This window comes from Oncorhynchus keta, chromosome 32 (genome assembly GCF_023373465.1).
Source record: "Oncorhynchus keta strain PuntledgeMale-10-30-2019 chromosome 32, Oket_V2, whole genome shotgun sequence".
In the NCBI taxonomy this organism is placed as follows: domain Eukaryota; kingdom Metazoa; phylum Chordata; class Actinopteri; order Salmoniformes; family Salmonidae; genus Oncorhynchus; species Oncorhynchus keta.
The window spans coordinates 16,935,582-16,955,368 of record NC_068452.1 but is presented as its reverse complement, the minus strand read 5'-3'; the positions used below and the strand labels follow the sequence as shown (position 1 = coordinate 16,955,368).

General features: G+C 43.3%; 1 protein-coding gene across 1 annotated transcript; it reads left to right on the top strand.

Moving 5' to 3' along the window:
* The first annotated feature begins 11,431 nt into the window (after positions 1-11,431).
* Positions 11,432-12,818, top strand: LOC118370402 (interferon kappa-like). The gene is made up of 5 exons (XM_035755390.1): positions 11,432-11,575; positions 11,795-11,866; positions 11,955-12,104; positions 12,231-12,320; positions 12,634-12,818. The coding sequence occupies exons 1-5, from the start codon at positions 11,432-11,434 to the stop codon at positions 12,730-12,732; spliced, it is 555 nt and encodes a 184-aa protein (XP_035611283.1). The 3' UTR covers positions 12,733-12,818.
* Positions 12,819-19,787: the final 6,969 nt, after the last annotated feature.

Here is a 19,787-nt window from a genome sequence, read left to right as displayed (position 1 = left end):
CTGGCTTAATAGAGAAGTAGAAGAGTCCCAATAATCCCATCTGGCACTCCAGGTAGGCTACAGCAACAACAACAAAAAAATACTATTTGAAACCAGGTCTGCTGACAAGCAACAGAAAATGTGCAAATCTCTGCCAACGTCTCTCCTAATCAGACTGTCACAACAAGTCTCTTTCCTTAGTGTAGCGTACATAATATTGGACAATGGCTTTTGGAGTAGAAATATCTTCAGCTATTATTAAGGTGGTGAGGAAAAATATTATATCCACGCTATTTTAGAATTGGGTTAACTGTATATTAAACATTCAAACTCATCGAAGAGACATTGATGATGGTTTGACTTTAAACCAAATGAGCTTTCTGACACAAGCTGTAATGGATTCATTTCGAGGTTGTTTGAGACTATTAGACGGAGTAAGAATCATTTGAATAACTCTGAAACTATGTGCTGTATGTATGAACCTTGTCAGTCTTAATGACCAAGGATGTCTCTAGGCCTACATTTACCGAATCCCTTCTTGTTAGCAGTGCTTCAGAGATATCAAGTCAAAATGTTTATTTCAGTGGTCAAGTATGTAATGTATCGAGTATCGAGTTTGTTCAGAGCTACAAATATGATGCATCTCCACGGTGTGATTCTCTAACATGGCATTGTCGACGCCATGACTGGCCTGTGAGGATCAGGTTACCGCGGATCACCGTTCTACAGAGATATCTCTCATTCCCGCTGAGGGGGAGAGGTATATAGGGATTGATGGGAAGGGGTTGTGACAGCTTTCGCCCATTGTAAATCTTAAGGCAGCAGACGAATCCTTGGTCCTGTTGGGGACTGGAATGTCTTCGTGTGGGCCTTATGGAGAATCTACCTCAGAACTGCAACATGCAATACATGGACTATGGGACACTATATTTCATCAGCCAAAATGGTGGTAACAATGACAGATGGAATATGAAAAGCAATGTCGTTTCTGTTATGTTATTAGAAGTTAAATGATGACGTTATAATGAAAACTTGAAGAGTTTTCATAATCTGTACATGATGTTTACATACTGTGCGTTGCGTAGAAAATATCCAGATCAAAGAGAATGTTTTTGTAAAGGTGAACTGTGAACTTGTCTCAACTAGATCAGAGTAAAATCCTAATATCTTGCTACGCCCCAAGAAACCCAGAGAGCATGCCATGAAGATGAAAACGCCCTTTGTGGCCCGAGGGTATAACACTTGTGAATTAAGAATTTACTACATGCAGACTAAGTTGACCGTGTGCTGCAGCCAAGGTCTACGGATAGTCGTGATCCCAAAACACAACACGAGGAAGAGCACAAGGGAACCTATTAACAATCAAGGCTACGGTTGATTACTGTATCTAAGAAGGTGAATTCAAGAAGAACCAGCCAGTTATTCTCTTCGAATCATTGGTTGTCTACACGGACCTCCTACCCAAGCTGGGAGCATTGACACGGCTGATTAGCTTCCTCAGAAGTCCACTCTCACAGATCGAGTGCAAGGGAAAAGACCACTAAGAGAATGGACACTGACATCGTGTCGACAATCAGAGAATTACACCTGGAAAATTAAGGAAATGTGGCCATTGAAAGAAGGTCGTCGGCTCAACCTCATAAGAGGAACTCTGTCCACGAAGAGATACCCAACGGCGACTTTCAAAAAGTAAATATATTAATTATAATTCTGACCCATAAGAGCAGTAGTTCGGGGCAAGGTCTTAGGGCTAAACTAAGTACAGTTTACAAATGTATCCAAGTGTGCTTTTCTCTCGTGCACTCTCTCTCTCTCTAAATCTCCATCTTGTGTAACACGTGTCATATTGTGTTGGTCCGCTAGGGACCTGTTTCATTGTACTAAGTTCTAATCAATAGCCTTTAGCTTGTTAGTAAATATATAATCAACTCAATTTGTGTGGTATGGAATGATTTAGTGAGACCCCGGTTTGTGCAGATTTACGAATTATGAGACGTTCAGAATGAGACTGCTATGAAATGCATATTCTGATATTCTTTGAGTTAATTTTGTAAACGGTAATTCATTAAATCGCCGGCAGCATACCACCCTGCATACCACTGCTGGCTTGCTTCTGAAGCTAAGCAGGGTTGGTCCTGGTCAGTTCCTGAATGGGAGACCAGATGCTTCAGGAAGTGGTGTTGAAGGGCCAGTAGGAGGCACTCTTACCTTTGGTCTAAAAAAAATATCCCAATTACCCCAGGGCAGTGATTGGAGACACTGCCCTGTGTAGGGTGCCGTCTTTCGGATGGGACATTAAATGGGTCTCCTGACTCTGAGGTCATTAAAGATCCATTGGCACTTATCGTAAGAGTAGGGGTGTTAACCCCAGTGTCCTGGCTAAATTCCCAATCTGGCCCTCAAACCATCATGGTCACCTAATAATCTCCAGTTTACAATTGGCTCATTCATCCCCCTCCTCTCCCCTGTAACTATTCCCCATGTCGTTGCTGCAAATGAGAACGTGTTCTCCTGTCAACTTATAAAGGATAAATAAAATGTAAAAATAAATACATGTAAAAAACTTTTCCCATGGTGCCCCAGGTTACTGAGTTAATGGTTGCCTGATTAATTTAATCACGTAATTATAAACAGTTAATAATTCAATGAATAGCAGTCGTCACATTAATGATACAATGTCACGACACCAACCATGCCATTAGTATGATGCTTATACTTATGGTCACGCTGGTATAAAGGATTTGGAGACTGGCACATCTGGGTTTTTAATACACCCAAAACATACACTTATACAAAACACTCAGATGTACCCAAACAAAAGAGCGAGGGTAATCTTCATAGAACAACACGGGACGAGACCCATAATACACAAAGCACAAAACACGCAGCACAAGCTGAGACAACGCATAGATACTCACACGACCAATGGACATGGGAACAATAATCGACAGCCCAATGGGGAAACAAAGGCACATTTATACAAATACAGTCAGTGAGGAATTGGAACCAGGTGTGCGTAATGACACAGTTCAGTGCAGCCTAGAAGGCCCGGTGATGTCGACCTCCGGAACTGGTTAACAGAGTGAGCAGCAGTACCGGGGGGATCCGTTACACTTATCTAATCTGTGCCCCTGACAAGGGAGCTGCTGCCTGAGTGCTTTGTTAAACTCTGCAAACTCTGCACATTACCAATGGAAGATTGGTAATAAATGTTTTATCGATGTGTAGTGGTTCAACATTTATACATATTTGGTTCTTAATTATTGCACGGTTTATTCAGTTTGTCAGTCCCCTCAGGCTTCAGGTCATCTGTAAACATTGTGATACAGAAAGTGATCATTTCCTGTAAATCACAGATCATTTCCTCAGAATGCTAACATGGATCACAGTGTTGGTCTCTCTTATCTCTCTCAGATGCAGCAGGAACGGTATCAATTCTGCGCATCAGTTCTACCTTAGCCATGCTAAAATCTATTGAATAGCAGGCTCATCTCTGTCTAGCAGATGACTATGATATGTGGGTGTTTTTTTACCTACCTTAGTTGAATGCACTGATGGTAAGTTACTCTGGAAAAGAGCACTGGTTAAATATTTAAAATGTAAAAATGTACATCCCTTCATTTACCATAGCCCTTGGTTTATCATAGGTCTGGGCTACAGACAGCTCTGTATTAAGACATTACATTGTAAAATATCCATTGCCGTCACAGCACGGTGTACAGGTGCAGTCTCCACACAATGTGTGGCCCAGAACACAGTTGATTTCCATGGCAGAGGTTAACAGTACATGGTCCAAAGACAGGCCCATCCATTCATGTCTATTCATTAAGCCGTCTCAGTGGGGCTCAATGGGGGATTTACCGCAACTAAGATAGAGCACACACAATTTCACCAGGGCGACTCTGGCAGCTCCTGACTGACAGGCGGCTCTGGCGGCTCTTGGCTGACGGGCGGCTCCGGACAGGAGGGAGGCTCTGGAAGCGCTGGACAGGAAGGATACTCTGGAAGCGCTGGACAGGCGGGAGCACCTGGAGGAAGGAGACCGAGAGACAGCCTGGTGCGTGGGGCTGCCACAGGAGGCCTGGTGCCTCCTCCCCGGATGGACCGGACCGTGGAGGCGCACTGGAGGTCTCGAGCACCAAGCCTGCACAAACTGTCCTGGCTGGATACCCCCTGTAGCCCGGCAAGTGCGGCGAGGTGGAACAGACCACACTGGGCTGTGCTGGCGAACTGGGGACACCGTGCGTAGGGCTTGTGTCATATAACCCGGGCCGAGGAGACGCACTGGAGACCAGATGCACTGAGCCGGCTTCATTCCTCCTGGCTCGATTCACACTCTAGCCCGGTCGATACGAGGAGTTGCGATGTAGCGCACCGGGCTGTGTGTGCGCACTGGGGACACCGTGCGCTTCACCGCATAACACGGTGCCTGCCCGGTCAACCTCTCTCCACGGTAAGTATGGGGAGTTGGCTCAGGTCTACTACCCGACTTAGCCACACTCCCCATGTGCCCCCCCCCCAATACATTTTTGGGGCTGCCTCTCGTCCCTGTTGCGCTGCCATGCTAACTCCTCATATTGCCACCTCTCGGCTTTAGCTGCCTCCAGCTCTTCCCTGAGGCGGCCATATTCCCCAACCTGTGCCCAGGGTCCCTTACCGTCCAAAATCTCCTCCCATATCCAGGAGTCCAGAACCCGCTGCCTCTCGTTACCACGCTGCTTGGTCCTTTCTTGGTGGGTAGTTCTATAACGATCGTCGTAGGTGGAAGAAGGAGAGAACCAAGGTGCAGTGTGGTACGTGTTCATGATCTATTAATTACACTGAACACTACAACAAAAATAACAAAACGGAACAAACGAAACAGTCCTGTCTGGTACAGAGACAGAGACAGAAAACAACTACCCACAACTCAAGGGCGAAAACAGTCTGCCTAAGTATGGTTCTGTATGGTTAAAAATGCTTTCTTCCGGGTTGGAGCGAGCGGTCGCATCCGCACTTCGGTCCGCAGGTAGTATAACTTTTCATTACATTTCATTACATTTCATTATAGTACAATGGTTTGATTTGTCTAATCTTAGCAATTTCTTCTTAGCTAGCTACATAGCCGTCTTTGTATCAAAGATAATTGCGTAATTATCGTATTTTGTCGTCCTAACGTAGTCTACACTGCTATCTGCCCAGCAGCTAGCCAGCTAGCAAACGTCCACCGTCTACCGAATAGCAGCACTGTAGAAACTATTACACTCAACTGAACGACTTGATTAGTGTAGTGTTAGCTAGCTACATAGTTGTCTTTGCTGTCTTCGTATCCAAGATAATTGTGTAGTTTAGAGTGTGTAGTCTTAGAGTGATTATCTTAATTTACCGAGGTTAGCTAGCCAGCTATTTGTCGTCCTTAACGTAGGTGACACTGCTAGCTAGCCAACAGCTAGCCAACGTCTACCGATTAGAACTTCCGCACTCAACAACCCGGTCGCATTCCGCTTCGCTCCACAGGTAGTATCACATTTTCATTTCATTTCATTACAGCACAACGGTTTGATTTGTTTGATCGTAGCTAGCTACATAGCCGTCTTTGTATCAAAGATAATTGTGTAGTCTAGAGCGATTTTCTAGGTTAGCTAGCCAGCTATTGTCGTTCTTTTAACGCAACGTAACGTAATCAACACTGCTAGCTAGCCAGCTAGCCCCCGAATAGCAGCACTGTAGAAACTATTACACTCAACGGAACGACTTGATTAGTGTAGTGTCAACAACGCAGCCACTGCCAGCTAGCCTACAAAGTCAACAACGCAGCCACTGCCAGCTAGCCTACTTCAGCAGTACTGTATCATTTTAATCATTTTAGTCAATAAGATTCTTGCTACGTAAGCTTAACTTTATGAACATTCGAGACGTGTAGTCCACTTGTCATTCAATCTCCTTGCATTAGCGTAGCCTCTTCTGTAGCCTGTCAACTATGTGTCTGTCTATCCCTGTTCTCTCCTCTCTGCACAGACCATACAAACGCTCCACACCGCGTGGCCGCGCCACCCTAATCTGGTGGTCCCAGCGCGCACGACCCACGTGGAGTTCCAGGTCTCCGGTAGCCTCTGGAACTGCCGATCTGCGGCCAACAAGGCAGAGTTCATCTCAGCCTATGCCTCCCTCCAGTCCCTCGACTTCTTGGCACTGACGGAAACATGGATCACCACAGATAACACTGCTACTCCTACTGCTCTCTCTTCGTCCGCCCACGTGTTCTCGCACACCCCGAGAGCTTCTGGTCAGCGGGGTGGTGGCACCGGGATCCTCATCTCTCCCAAGTGGTCATTCTCTCTTTCTCCCCTTACCCATCTGTCTATCGCCTCCTTTGAATTTCATGCTGTCACAGTTACCAGCCCTATCAAGCTCAACATCCTTATCATTTATCGCCCTCCAGGTCCCCTCGGAGAGTTCATCAATGAGCTTGATGCCTTGATAAGCTCCTTTCCTGAGGACGGCTCACCTCTCACAGTTCTGGGCGACTTTAACCTCCCCACGTCTACCTTTGACTCATTCCTCTCTGCCTCCTTCTTTCCACTCCTCTCCTCTTTTGACCTCACCCTCTCACCTTCCCCCCCTACTCACAAGGCAGGCAATACGCTCGACCTCATCTTTACTAGATGCTGTTCTTCCACTAACCTCATTGCAACTCCCCTCCAAGTCTCCGACCACTACCTTGTATCCTTTTCCCTCTCGCTCTCATCCAACACTTCCCACACTGCCCCTACTCGGATGGTATCGCGCCGTCCCAACCTTCGCTCTCTCTCCCCCGCTACTCTCTCCTCTTCCATCCTATCATCTCTTCCCTCTGCTCAAACCTTCTCCAACCTATCTCCTGATTCTGCCTCCTCAACCCTCCTCTCCTCCCTTTCTGCATCCTTTGACTCTCTATGTCCCCTATCCTCCAGGCCGGCTCGGTCCTCCCCTCCCGCTCCGTGGCTCGACGACTCATTGCGAGCTCACAGAACAGGGCTCCGGGCAGCCGAGCGGAAATGGAGGAAAACTCGCCTCCCTGCGGACCTGGCATCCTTTCACTCCCTCCTCTCTACATTTTCCTCCTCTGTCTCTGCTGCTAAAGCCACTTTCTACCACTCTAAATTCCAAGCATCTGCCTCTAACCCTAGGAAGCTCTTTGCCACCTTCTCCTCCCTCCTGAATCCTCTTCCCCCTCCCCCCCTCCTCCCTCTCTGCAGATGACTTCGTCAACCATTTTGAAAAGAAGGTCGACGACATCCGATCCTCGTTTGCTAAGTCAAACGACACCGCTGGTTCTGCTCACACTGCCCTACCCTGTGCTCTGACCTCTTTCTCCCCTCTCTCTCCAGATGAAATCTTGCGTCTTGTGACGGCCGGCCGCCCAACAACCTGCCCGCTTGACCCTATCCCCTCCTCTCTTCTCCAGACCATTTCCGGAGACCTTCTCCCTTACCTCACCTCGCTCATCAACTCATCCCTGACCGCTGGCTACGTCCCTTCCGTCTTCAAGAGAGCGAGAGCTGCACCCCTTCTGAAAAAACCTACACTCGATCCCTCCGATGTCAACAACTACAGACCAGTATCCCTTCTTTCTTTTCTCTCCAAAACTCTTGAACGTGCCGTCCTTGGCCAGCTCTCCCGCTATCTCTCTCAGAATGACCTTCTTGATCCAAATCAGTCAGGTTTCAAGACTAGTCATTCAACTGAGACTGCTCTTCTCTGTATCACGGAGGCGCTCCACACTGCTAAAGCTAACTCTCTCTCCTCTGCTCTCATCCTTCTAGACCTATCGGCTGCCTTCGATACTGTGAACCATCAGATCCTCCTCTCCACCCTCTCCGAGTTGGGCATCTCCGGCGCGGCCCACGCTTGGATTGCGTCCTACCTGACAGGTCGCTCCTACCAGGTGGCGTGGCGAGAATCTGTCTCCTCACCATGCGCTCTCACCACTGGTGTCCCCCAGGGCTCTGTTCTAGGCCCTCTCCTATTCTCGCTATACACCAAGTCACTTGGCTCTGTCATAACCTCACATGGTCTCTCCTATCATTGCTATGCAGACGACACACAATTAATCTTCTCCTTTCCCCCTTCTGATGACCAGGTGGCGAATCCCATCTCTGCATGTCTGGCAGACATATCAGTGTGGATGACGGATCACCACCTCAAGCTGAACCTCGGCAAGACGGAGCTGCTCTTCCTCCCGGGGAAGGACTGCCCGTTCCATGATCTCGCCATCACGGTTGACAACTCCATTGTGTCCTCCTCCCAGAGCGCTAAGAACCTTGGCGTGATCCTGGACAACACCCTGTCGTTCTCAACTAACATCAAGGCGGTGGCCCGTTCCTGTAGGTTCATGCTCTACAACATCCGCAGAGTACGACCCTGCCTCACACAGGAAGCGGCGCAGGTCCTAATCCAGGCACTTGTCATCTCCCGTCTGGATTACTGCAACTCGCTGTTGGCTGGGCTCCCTGCCTGTGCCATTAAACCCCTACAACTCATCCAGAACGCTGCAGCCTGTCTGGTGTTCAACCTTCCCAAGTTCTCTCACGTCACCCCGCTCCTCCGCTCTCTCCACTGGCTTCCAGTTGAAGCTCGCATCCGCTACAAGACCATGGTGCTTGCCTACGGAGCTGTGAGGGGAACGGCACCTCAGTACCTCCAGGCTCTGATCAGGCCCTACACCCAAACAAGGGCACTGCGTTCATCCACCTCTGGCCTGCTCGCCTCCCTACCACTGAGGAAGTACAGTTCCCGCTCAGCCCAGTCAAAACTGTTCGCTGCTCTGGCCCCCCAATGGTGGAACAAACTCCCTCACGACGCCAGGACAGCGGAGTCAATCACCACCTTCCGGAGACACCTGAAACCCCACCTCTTTAAGGAATACCTAGGATAGGATAAAGTAATCCTTCTCACCCCCCCCCCCTTAAAAGATTTAGATGCACTATTGTAAAGTGGCTGTTCCACTGGATGTCATAAGGTGAATGCACCAATTTGTAAGTCGCTCTGGATAAGAGCGTCTGCTAAATGACTTAAATGTAAATGTAATGTAAATGGTTCTCAATCAGAGACAACGATTGACAGCTGCCTCTGATTGGGAACCATACCAGGCCAAACACATAGAAATACAAACATAGAACAGAACATAGAATGCCCACCCCAACTCACGCCCTGACCAACCTAAAATAGAGACATAAAAAAAGGAACTAAGGTCAGGACGTGACACCCTGATTCAGATGACCATCCTACCCATGCTAGATTACGGAGACATAATTTATATTTTATATATATTATAGATCGGCAGATAAGGGTCCTCTCGAGCGGCCAGATGTCCTTTACCATTCGGCCATCAGATTTGCTGCAGCTACCAACTGGAACGAGCTGCAACAAACACTCAAACTAGACAGTACATTTTTTTTATGACCAATTTTTCCCACGAAGGACCTCCTTCCTGTTCAAGTGAGCACAGCACAACAAGTTGAGTCCAAAAATGTCTGGTATGCTGCTGCATAAATGATGTAATTTCACAGTAGAACAAAATAACTCCCACCAAATTCTACTACATTCCAGAATTTGAGAACTGAACCATATCCATGATTCATATGCCATAGACGTAGGACATTGCCGACATGAGTCAGTTTCCTTTTAAAAGGCAATAATGGAGAATGCACTTCATTTTGTAAAAACATCCTGCCAATGTCAGGGCAAAAGAGTAAATCCTTCATTACAATGAGTCCACAGAAAAGTGGATAGGGGGGAAGGGGTTTCAGAATGGCCTGCACAATCACATTGTAATGGGTTACAGTACCTGTACTGCCCTGAAAGCAAACAGAACTAAAACCAGGTGTGTATCTGCCATATCTGACCAGGTGAATGAGAAGAGATGACTAGCCAACAGATGATTACATATTGCTTATACAGGCAATAAGCATGTAATAATGTGGTAGAGTGAGCTAGCTTGTAAGCGTTTCACTGCACTTTCTATACATTCTGTAAACTGTGTATGTGAAAATTACAATTTAATCTCCCAATGTATTCAACTTGTATTTTATAACACACAGTTGAGAATGACATTCAAGCGATTAATACAGCAATTTAAGTATTCTAAGCATCCCATATCTTCTCTTTTCTAGCACTAACTACTATAGTATATGTCCTCATACATCCTCTCTAAAACGCAAGAGCACCAAAGTGGGGAAGAGTTCCCCCTGCTGGCCTGTTGACATCACTTCAAGCAGATCAGAAAATGTCTTTATTTATGGGGTTGTCTCAATCAGTTACACTCTTACGCTCTTATGACAGACAGAGTTCTTAGAAAATAGCGAGTATTGTAGATTATAAAATGCCGTTTTAGACAGTTTTATTTTTTTTGTGGACTAAAGCCATTAAAAGATCCTGTTGGTATGAATCGTATTTATAGTAAGGTTTCGTTTATTGTCATGCTGTAGAACATTGGCAGCTAAGCGCTGAATTGCATTGGAAAAAATAAACGAATAACTACATAAATAAATCAATCATGTGAAATCATGTGATATATTCCTAAAAACTGTAACGTTCTACCTGCTGGGATAGATGACGAAATGCAATGGTTTGTAAAAACCTGCTTGTTTTCGAAAGCGAAAGCGATTTGTGGTTTGTATTCATCGATGGCATCATCTCCCGCGACAGAGGCTGTCCTACGTTCATGGCTAGAAGGGTTCATAATTGTCAAAGTATTATTTATTTATTTGCATTTTTGCTAACCCTAAACCGTTTTCCTAAACTTAACCTAATTTTCCCAACATGCTTCGTTAATCATTACATTTGATCGAGCTGTAAATAAGAAATTAGGTCCAAAATAAATCGTTTTAATTACCCTTTTTATATTCCAATGTTAATTTGTTTTACAGCGAAATAATTAAATGCCATGGAGTACATTAAGATACGTGTCGAGTCCAACTATTGTGTTCCTTTAACAGAGTAGCTATACGATTAGTTACACTTTCCATCCCTTGGGAGAGAGGATATAAAAAGTATGCCTTTAAATGCTTATACTGTAGGCTATCATGCCTACTGAATAAAGGTCAAGTGTAACAAAACATACATAGGCTACTGTATTTAAAAATAAATTGCAGTGAAGAGCAATGTGTGCCTGCCATTACATTCTTCTCTGTTTTGATGATGTACTGGTTCAAATAAGTATTTACATAGCCAATGATTTGAGCAGCATTCTTGCGCACACCTGCACACAGAAGACCAGAGCGCAGCATTTCGTCAACAGCTCTGCAAGGTGAATAAGTGGAATGTACAATTCTCTTTCAGTTTCCTCGCTTGAAATGTCCTCTTTTTTTTCCCCCGTAGGGAATTACATATTACCTCATCCATTGTATTTCAATGAGGGAGACTATAAATCTAGGGCACGTAGCCCAATGTTGAGAAGTAGTGTTCAGGGATGTATCAACTGACTGAACACATGGCTACTCTTAACGTGTCCTTTGTGGTACATCTTCTGTGTATAGTTGTTCTTAACCCGGTTGTGTATGCCAAATGCAGTGACCGAAACGGGCAAATATATTATCTTTCTCGAACTCGCCAGACCCTCAATGATCTTGCCATGGTATGTAAATGTCTTTAACCTATTACAAATTGAGCATATAGGCAGGAGACGTATATGGCAGAGACGTATGTGGAAATATGCCTCTGAATATAGGCTGTAGCATATATAGTGTGCGATCACAAGTTATTTATTCTATCTGCAAAGTAGATTATTGGAGCTTCATTCATTCATATATTCGGTTGTTTTATTGAGATATGGTGTCTTTTGTGTGCGGTATAGGAGAGGAGACAAATGGGCTGTATCCAAGAGGCGGAAAGGATAATGGTCCAACGTCCAACGCTTTCAATAGAGGTGATGCTCAGGAGATCATGAGTGGCTACAATTCTAGTGTTTGTCTAGTTCAATTGTATGTTTACACGGAGTGTTATTGTGATTACAGGAGGGGGAAAAGCTTTGGACACTGAAACTTGCGTTTCAACTAGCCAGCGAGCTCTTCCAACAAAACCTAACACTTGTGAAATGGAATACCTTCAAAATCAGGGAGCTCCAAGACCTTCTTGCTCGACAAAATATGACCTATTCAGAATGTGTACGTTCCGAATGTTTGAGTTGTATACTCTAGCTTTTAAACAATTATTATTATTGTTATTATTATTATTATTCATGTAATCTCATTGATATTTATATTAATGTTGTTTGTTGTTTACTAATTCAGGTCAGAGACATGAGTGTGCGTCTAAACCTTCCAATTGAAAATATGGTTAAGAAGTACTTCAAACAGCTGGACGACTTTGTTTTACATGAGGTAAAACATCTCATACGTTGCATTTTGTGGTCCTTCTGTGGCTCAGTTGGTAGAGCATGGCGCTTGTAACGCCAGGGTAATGGGTTCGATTCCCGGGACCACCCATACGTAGAATGTATGCACACATGACTGTAAGTCGCTTTATATAAAAGCGTCAGCTAAATGGCATATATTATTATTATATTATTTTTTTTTGTCAATTGTGTTTCAAACGTTAACTATTAAGAGGGGTGGAGTGGGCCTAGCCTATACCTATGATGTATGACGTATTATTTTCACCTAAAACATATTTGTTTCACGTTTTTTCTTTCAGCGTTTCAGCTCCTGCTCATGGGAGGTCGTGAGAGCTGAAATGGGGAGCATCCTAAGGTATTTTTACAAGAAATCAAAAATGTCAAGAAAACACGCGTGAGAGTAGCATTCCTTGTCGTTCAATTCTGCGTCAAAAAAAAATTTCTGTTTAATTTATTAATTATTCCACTGTAAAAGCGTTATATATTTATGTTATTTATCCGCGTTGCAAATAATTACCATGTACGCTATAATATTTAAATAAAAAAGACAAACACGCTATATTTTGGGTTAAGTTGTGGTAGCAATGTTGTACAATTGTGTGGTGTGATGCAACCAATTTGTTTTTCCTTGAAATGTTATCCTATATATATATAATTTTTAATCCTCCTGACAATTGCATACTGTATCAACATAATCTTCGATGGAAAACAAACTCCTTTACAAACTCCTTCTGAATTCCTGAACTCCAGCCATATTTCCCTGCACTTTAAGACATTATCATATCACTGTAAAACATGGTTGAGTTGTATAGTTATTCATAATATTAAGTACATATACATATACATATATATACTGGATATCATGCAACATAATTGACGGAATGTTGCGTTATTGTCTTCTGTGTGCAGGTGAGCGCAATGCTGCACAAATGGTAGGCTATGTAAATACTTGTTTGAACCAATCCATGATCGAAACAGATAATAATATAATGGCAGGGACACAGTGTTCTTCACGCAATGTATTTTTAATACAGTAGCCTATGTATTTTTTTAAAGTTCAATTTTACCTTTATTAAGTAGGCATGACAGCCTACAGTATAAGCATTTCAAGGTGTAACGGATGTGAAATGGCTAGCTAGTTAGCGGTGTTCGCGCTAAATAGCGTTGCTCTGAGACCTTGAAGTAGTGGTTCCCCTTGCTCTGCAAGGGTCGCGGCTTTTGTGGAGCGATTGGGTAACGATGCTTCGTGGGTGTCAGTTGCTAATGTGTGCAGAGGGTCCCTGGTTAGCGCCCGGGTATGGGCGAGGGGACGGTCTAAAGTTATACTGTTACAAAGGCATAGTTTTTATATCCTCTCTCCCAAGGGATGGAAAGTGTAACTAATTGTATGGCTCCTCTGTTACAGAAAGAAAAATATGATGATAATAGTTTGACTCGACACAGGATCGAGATGTATGACTTGCAGCCTAAATGGCATTATTTCGTTGTAAAACAAATTGACATTGGCATATTAAAAGGTCATTCAAACGATTTCTTGGGGACCTGATTTCTTATTAACAGCTAGATACAATGTTATTATTAACGTAGCAAGTTAGGATAATTAGGTTCAGTTTAGGAAAAGGGTTTAGGGGTTAGCAAAAATGCTAAACATTTTATAATAGTATGACAATTAGGAAACATTCTAGCCATGAAAGTGGGACAGCCTCTGTCACGGGGGATGATGACATCGTTGAATAAACCACAAATCGCTTTCACTTCCGAAAACAACCGTTTTTTTTTTTTTTTACATACGACAGCATTTTGTGATCTATAGGTAGACAATAACACGTTCTCATATGGTTTTGAACATAATTTGTATATATTTTTTTATGAATATATCACGATTTCACATTATTATTATGTTTATGTAATTATTTGTTTATTAATTTAAATGAACAGAACTCAGCGCTTAGCTGGCAATGTTGTACACCATGACAATAAACGAAACCTTACTATAAACACGATTCATACCAACTGGATCTTTTTATTTTACCTTTATCTTACTAGGCAAGTCAGTTAAGAACAAATTCTTATTTTCAATGGGTTAACTGCCTGTTCAGGGGCAGAGCGACAGATTTTGTACCTTGTCAGCTCGGGGATTTGAACTTGCAACCTTTTGGTTACTAGCCCAATGCTCTAAACACTAGGCTACCCTGTCGCCTTTGATTGGCTATAGGCCCCAAAAACCGTATCTGTCTAATGCTGCATTATATTCTACAATACTCGCCATTCTCTAAGAATTTCGCCTGTCATATTTCAGTAAGAGTGTTATCTGATTGAGACATCCCCATAAACAAAGAAATGTTCTGATCTGCTTGAAGTGATGTCAACAGGCCAGCAGGGGGCATTATTACCCTTTAGGTGCTCTTGTGAGGACCACAGTTTAGAGAGGATGGATGCTTAAAATTCACGTATGAGGACATATACATAGTAGTTAGTGCTAGCCAAGAGAAGATATGGATGCTTAGAATTGATCATTTACAGTATTAAACGCTTAAATACCATTCTCAACCAGGTGCTTTAAAATATATTTTCAATACATTTACATTTACATTTAAGTAATTTAGCAGACGCTCTTATCCAGAGCGACTTACAAATTGGTGCATTCACCTTATGACATCCAGTGGAACAGCCACTTTACAATAGTGCATCTAAATCTTTTAAGGGGGGTGAGAAGGATTACTTTATCCTATCCTAGGTATTCCTTAAAGAGGTGGGGTTTCAGGTGTCTCCGGAAGGTGGTGATTGACTCCGCTGTCCTGGCGTCGTGAGGGAGTTTGTTCCTAGCATAGTTTGTATGCTAGGCTAGCTCAGTCAACATTATTATTACATGCTTATTGCCTGTATAAGCAATATGTAATAATGAACTCGTCTGTTGCCTACGTCATCTATCCTCATTCTCCAGGCCATCCAGACTGTTAAATAGCCATCACTAGCACAGAGAGGCTGCTGCCTACATACAGACTTGAAATCATTGGCCACTTTAATAAATAGAACGTTAGCCACCTCCACCTCCAGTCCGGTGTTGCTCCTAAGCTGGTCCCCCCCCCCCCCCCACCCCCCACCCCTTCTGCTGGTACCATGCTGTGGTTACCAGATGATTAGTTCACTAAAGTTGTTGTTTTTAGTTAGGCTATGGAAAACATTTCATTTCGCAGTATTTCATACACCGTAACTGTCCACCAGAGGGTAGGGTAGCAGAATTTCTAATTTTAGTGTGAATCCCGCTAAAATGTAATGCTCTAAATCAAAACATCACCTTGGACCTTGGTTAAATAAGTAGTGACACATCAAACATTATGGAAAATATTTATTTCAAGAAAAGAACATAAAAGTAATAATAAAACAATTATAATATACTAATGCTATTGTGGTATACTCTTTGACATATTTATTCATTCTCCCCCCAGTAATCAACTTGCAAAATTGGTAGGCTACAGAATACAGAATGAAATATAAGATAGGACATTTTTAACATGTTCTTATAACTTAAAAAGGTGACCCTGGCCGTGACCCCACTCCCTGCAGGTGTTTCAGGAGGAGTTGGGATATTTTAAAAATGTTACCTTTATTTAACCAGGCAAGTCAGTTAAGAACATATTCTTATTTTCAATGACGGCCTGGGAACAGTGGGTTAAATGCCTGTTCAGGGGCAGAACGACAGATTTGTACCTTGTCAGCTCAGGGGTTTGAACTCGCAGCCTTCCGGTTACTAGTCCAACACTCTAACCACTAGGCTACGCTGCCGCCCCGTGCAAGAAACACATTTCCATTACACATTTGTACAAGAAACACCCACAGGTGACATATATAAGCACACCCCCAAATTATTGTTATTATTATTATTATAATTATGCCTTTACCTAATCTTAATCCAATCAACCTCAGTAAAACTATACCTATACCTAAAGTTAACCTTAACCTAACCCTCATTCCTAAACCTAACCATAACTTTAATATATTTATTTTACCGCTTTGACTAAATTAAGTTTTTCTTCTTCCGGTTGAATATCCACTTCCTGGTTTTATACATTGGGACAAACTTCAGCATAGTTTTTAATGACCCCTGTGAAGCGAATGACTTGGCCTTGAAGTCCTGGATATGCATATTTCCCATCACCTAAAGAATAACCACCTTACCAGTCTGGTGTTAAGCGTAGGCTACCTCTTGTATAGATGTTCTATCTGGACACTGTGGCCAATAACAAAGCGGCAACTGCTTTTGGATACTTTATGGGTGGAGTCGGCAAAAATGGATGGCCTTCTAGGTAAATATTGATATAGTAGAATGAAAAAAAATAATGACTTGTAATTATGCATATTCATCCTAACCACTAATGTATTGTAACGTCTTGTGAGGAGATACTTTCTGTATAAAAACCCTTGACATCTTCCTCATCAAACCTTCTAAAATTTGCTCTCTGGGCTGTATTGACGTGTCCTGAAAAGGACATTTTAGTTTGAAGGGTCATAACTCAGTTATTGTTTTCATATCTACAAAAAATAAGCTATTTCCCTTACTTTCAGAGAGCGAGCTGATCAAGGGGTCGAAAATGTAGATATGGCCAGATGTTCACTGTCCGAGGAATAGGCAGTGGAAGCTATTTTGCTGGCAAAAGTGTCCATAACCAGATTTAATTGAACTGTTCTGTGTTCTTTTTCTCTCTTCCTCTCTGTCTGTCTCGTTGTACATGGAACCTGTCTCACATGCATTAATTTAAAAACATTAAAAGATGTCAGCTGCTAATTTTAAGATTTACGCCACATAAACACTCAGCCATTTTCGCTGGATTATCAACCCCTGTAGCTGCAAAGTCATGATTTCCCTGGGGTTTAGCCTTGCAATAACCAAGTGGTGAGAAACATAGCCCTCTATATTTAAATGTTTCAGGTACACTCCGATAGGTGTCTGCGTCACATACAGTCAGTAACCACTCACAGGGGCACACACAACTTGCATTTCTATAACCTCGAACCCACCTCAGTGTTCACTAATCATGGAGGAAGACCACAGGACCACAACATTTTGTTTCTCTCTGTTAGAGCGGAACGCTTATGGAGAGATGTTTGGAGTGTCAGTACTACAACTTGCTGCACAGTTTGGAGGAAGAAGGCTACCTTGACATGCCAGATTCCATCCACCTCTTCTGTGTGGGATAAGTGTTCCTATCTCGTCTGCGGGCAGATCTGCAGCATTCCACAGAGAGTGGGAATATTCATCCTTTAAGTACAAAAGGTGAACCTGACACCTGTGGCATATCGGAATGCTCCAAACAACTGTGTCTGAGCCAGACTATTGACACATAATTCCACACTATGCAGAGGTACAGTATGTGCTAATATGATAAAAGTCAAGACACTGGGCTGCTTGTACAAAAGCCTGGGAGAACAAAATGTAATGAATGACTTAATTGTAATGAAGAGAAGGGCTGATGTTGTTAGTTTTAGATAGACTGACCTGTAATAGTTGCACTACTACATAACATATATTAACATTAATAGAACTACTGCCCCAACCACCTTGCTATAAGCTAAACACATACAGTATTCCATCAACAATTTATGCAGTGAATCAAACATGACATTGATGCACATTTCTATGACATAAAAGGACCACTAATCTGACTGATTGTCAGTCCTTTTTGGGAAGATTTTTTGGTAGGATTGATTTGATGGTTTTCATCAGTACAGCATGACACCATACTGTTATGGTTAATGATGGTAGAGTAAAATACAGATACCCACTTTTCTGGAGAGACCATGTTCCATACTCTGCTCCTGGCCATGGGCTTACTCGGGCTGTATGAGTAGAAAAACATAGTAAGAAGACTTGCTTCAGCTGTACAGAACAATTTTGTTGTGTTAGTCAAAGGAATTTACGAGTTTAAATTGTTTGAGTCTAGTGTTGACAATTTGAGGCTAGTGTAGTAGTGAGTGTATTATAAATAGTAGTGGGAGAGTAGCTATTACTGACTGTATCCCAGTAGTAGTAAATCAAATCAAATTTTATTTGTCACATATACATGGTTAGCAGATGTTAATTAATGCGAGTGTAGCGAAATGCTTGTGCTTCTAGTTCCGACAATGCAGTAATAACCAATGAGTAATCTAACAATTCCACAACTACTACCATATACACACAAGTGTAAAGGGATAAATAATATGTACATAAAGATATATTAATGAGTGATGGTATAGAACGGCATAGGCAAGATTCAGTAGATGGTATAGAGTACAGTATATACATATGAGATGAGTAATGTAGGGTATATAAACATAAAGTGGCATAGTTTAAAGTGGCTAGTGATACATGTATTACATAAAGATGGCAAGATGCAGTAGATGCAGCAGTTTAAATGAGTACAGTATATACATATACATATGAGATGAGTAATGTAGGGTATGTAAACATTATATTAAGTGGCATTGTTTAAAGTGGCTAGTGATACATTTTTACATCAATTCCCTTATTAAAGTGGCTGGAGCTGAGTCAGTATGCTCAATGTTAGTGGTGGCTGTTTAACAGTCTGATGGCCTTGAGATAGAAGCTGTTTTTCAGTCTCTCGGTCCCTGCATTGATGCACCTGTACTGACCTCGCCTTCTGGATGACAGCGGGGTGAACAGGCAGTGGCTCGGGTGGTTGTTGTCCTTGATGACCTTTATGGCCTTCCTGTGACATCGGGTGGTGTAGGTGGCCTGGAGGGCAGGTAGTTTGCCCCCGGTGATAAATTGTGCAGACCTCACTACCCTCTGGAGAGCCTTAAGGTTGTGGGTGGAGCAGTTGCAATACCAGGCGGTGCTACAGCCCGATATGATGCTCTCGATTGTGCATCTGTAGACGTTTGTGAGTGCTTTTGGTGACAAGCCAAATTTCTTCAGCCTCCTGAGGTTGAAGAGGCGCTGCTGCGCCTTCTTCACAACGCTGTCTGTGTGGGTGGACCAATTCCGTTTGTCCGTGATGTGTACGCCGAGGAACTTAAAACTTACTACCCTCTCCACTACTGTCCCATAGATGTGGATAGGCGGGTGCTCCCTCTGCTGTTTCCTGAAGTCCACAATAATCTCCTTTGTTTTGTTGACGTTGAGTGTGAGGTTATTTTCCTGACACCATACTCCGTGGGCCCTCACCTCGTCCCTGTAGGCCGTCTTGTCGTTGTTGGTAATCAAGCATACCACTTTAGTGTTGTCCGCAAACTTGATTGAGTTGGAGGCGTGCATGGCCACACAGTCGTGGGTGAACAGGGAGTACAAGGAGAGGGCTCAGAACGCACCCTTGTGCGGCCCCAGTGTTGCGGATCAGCGGGGTGGAGATGTTGTTACCTACCCTCACCACTTGTTACCTACCCTCATTGACTGTGTTTGAAGTAGGCATAATAGTTACTATAGCCAGTTAGGCTACTCTTGGTGCGTTCT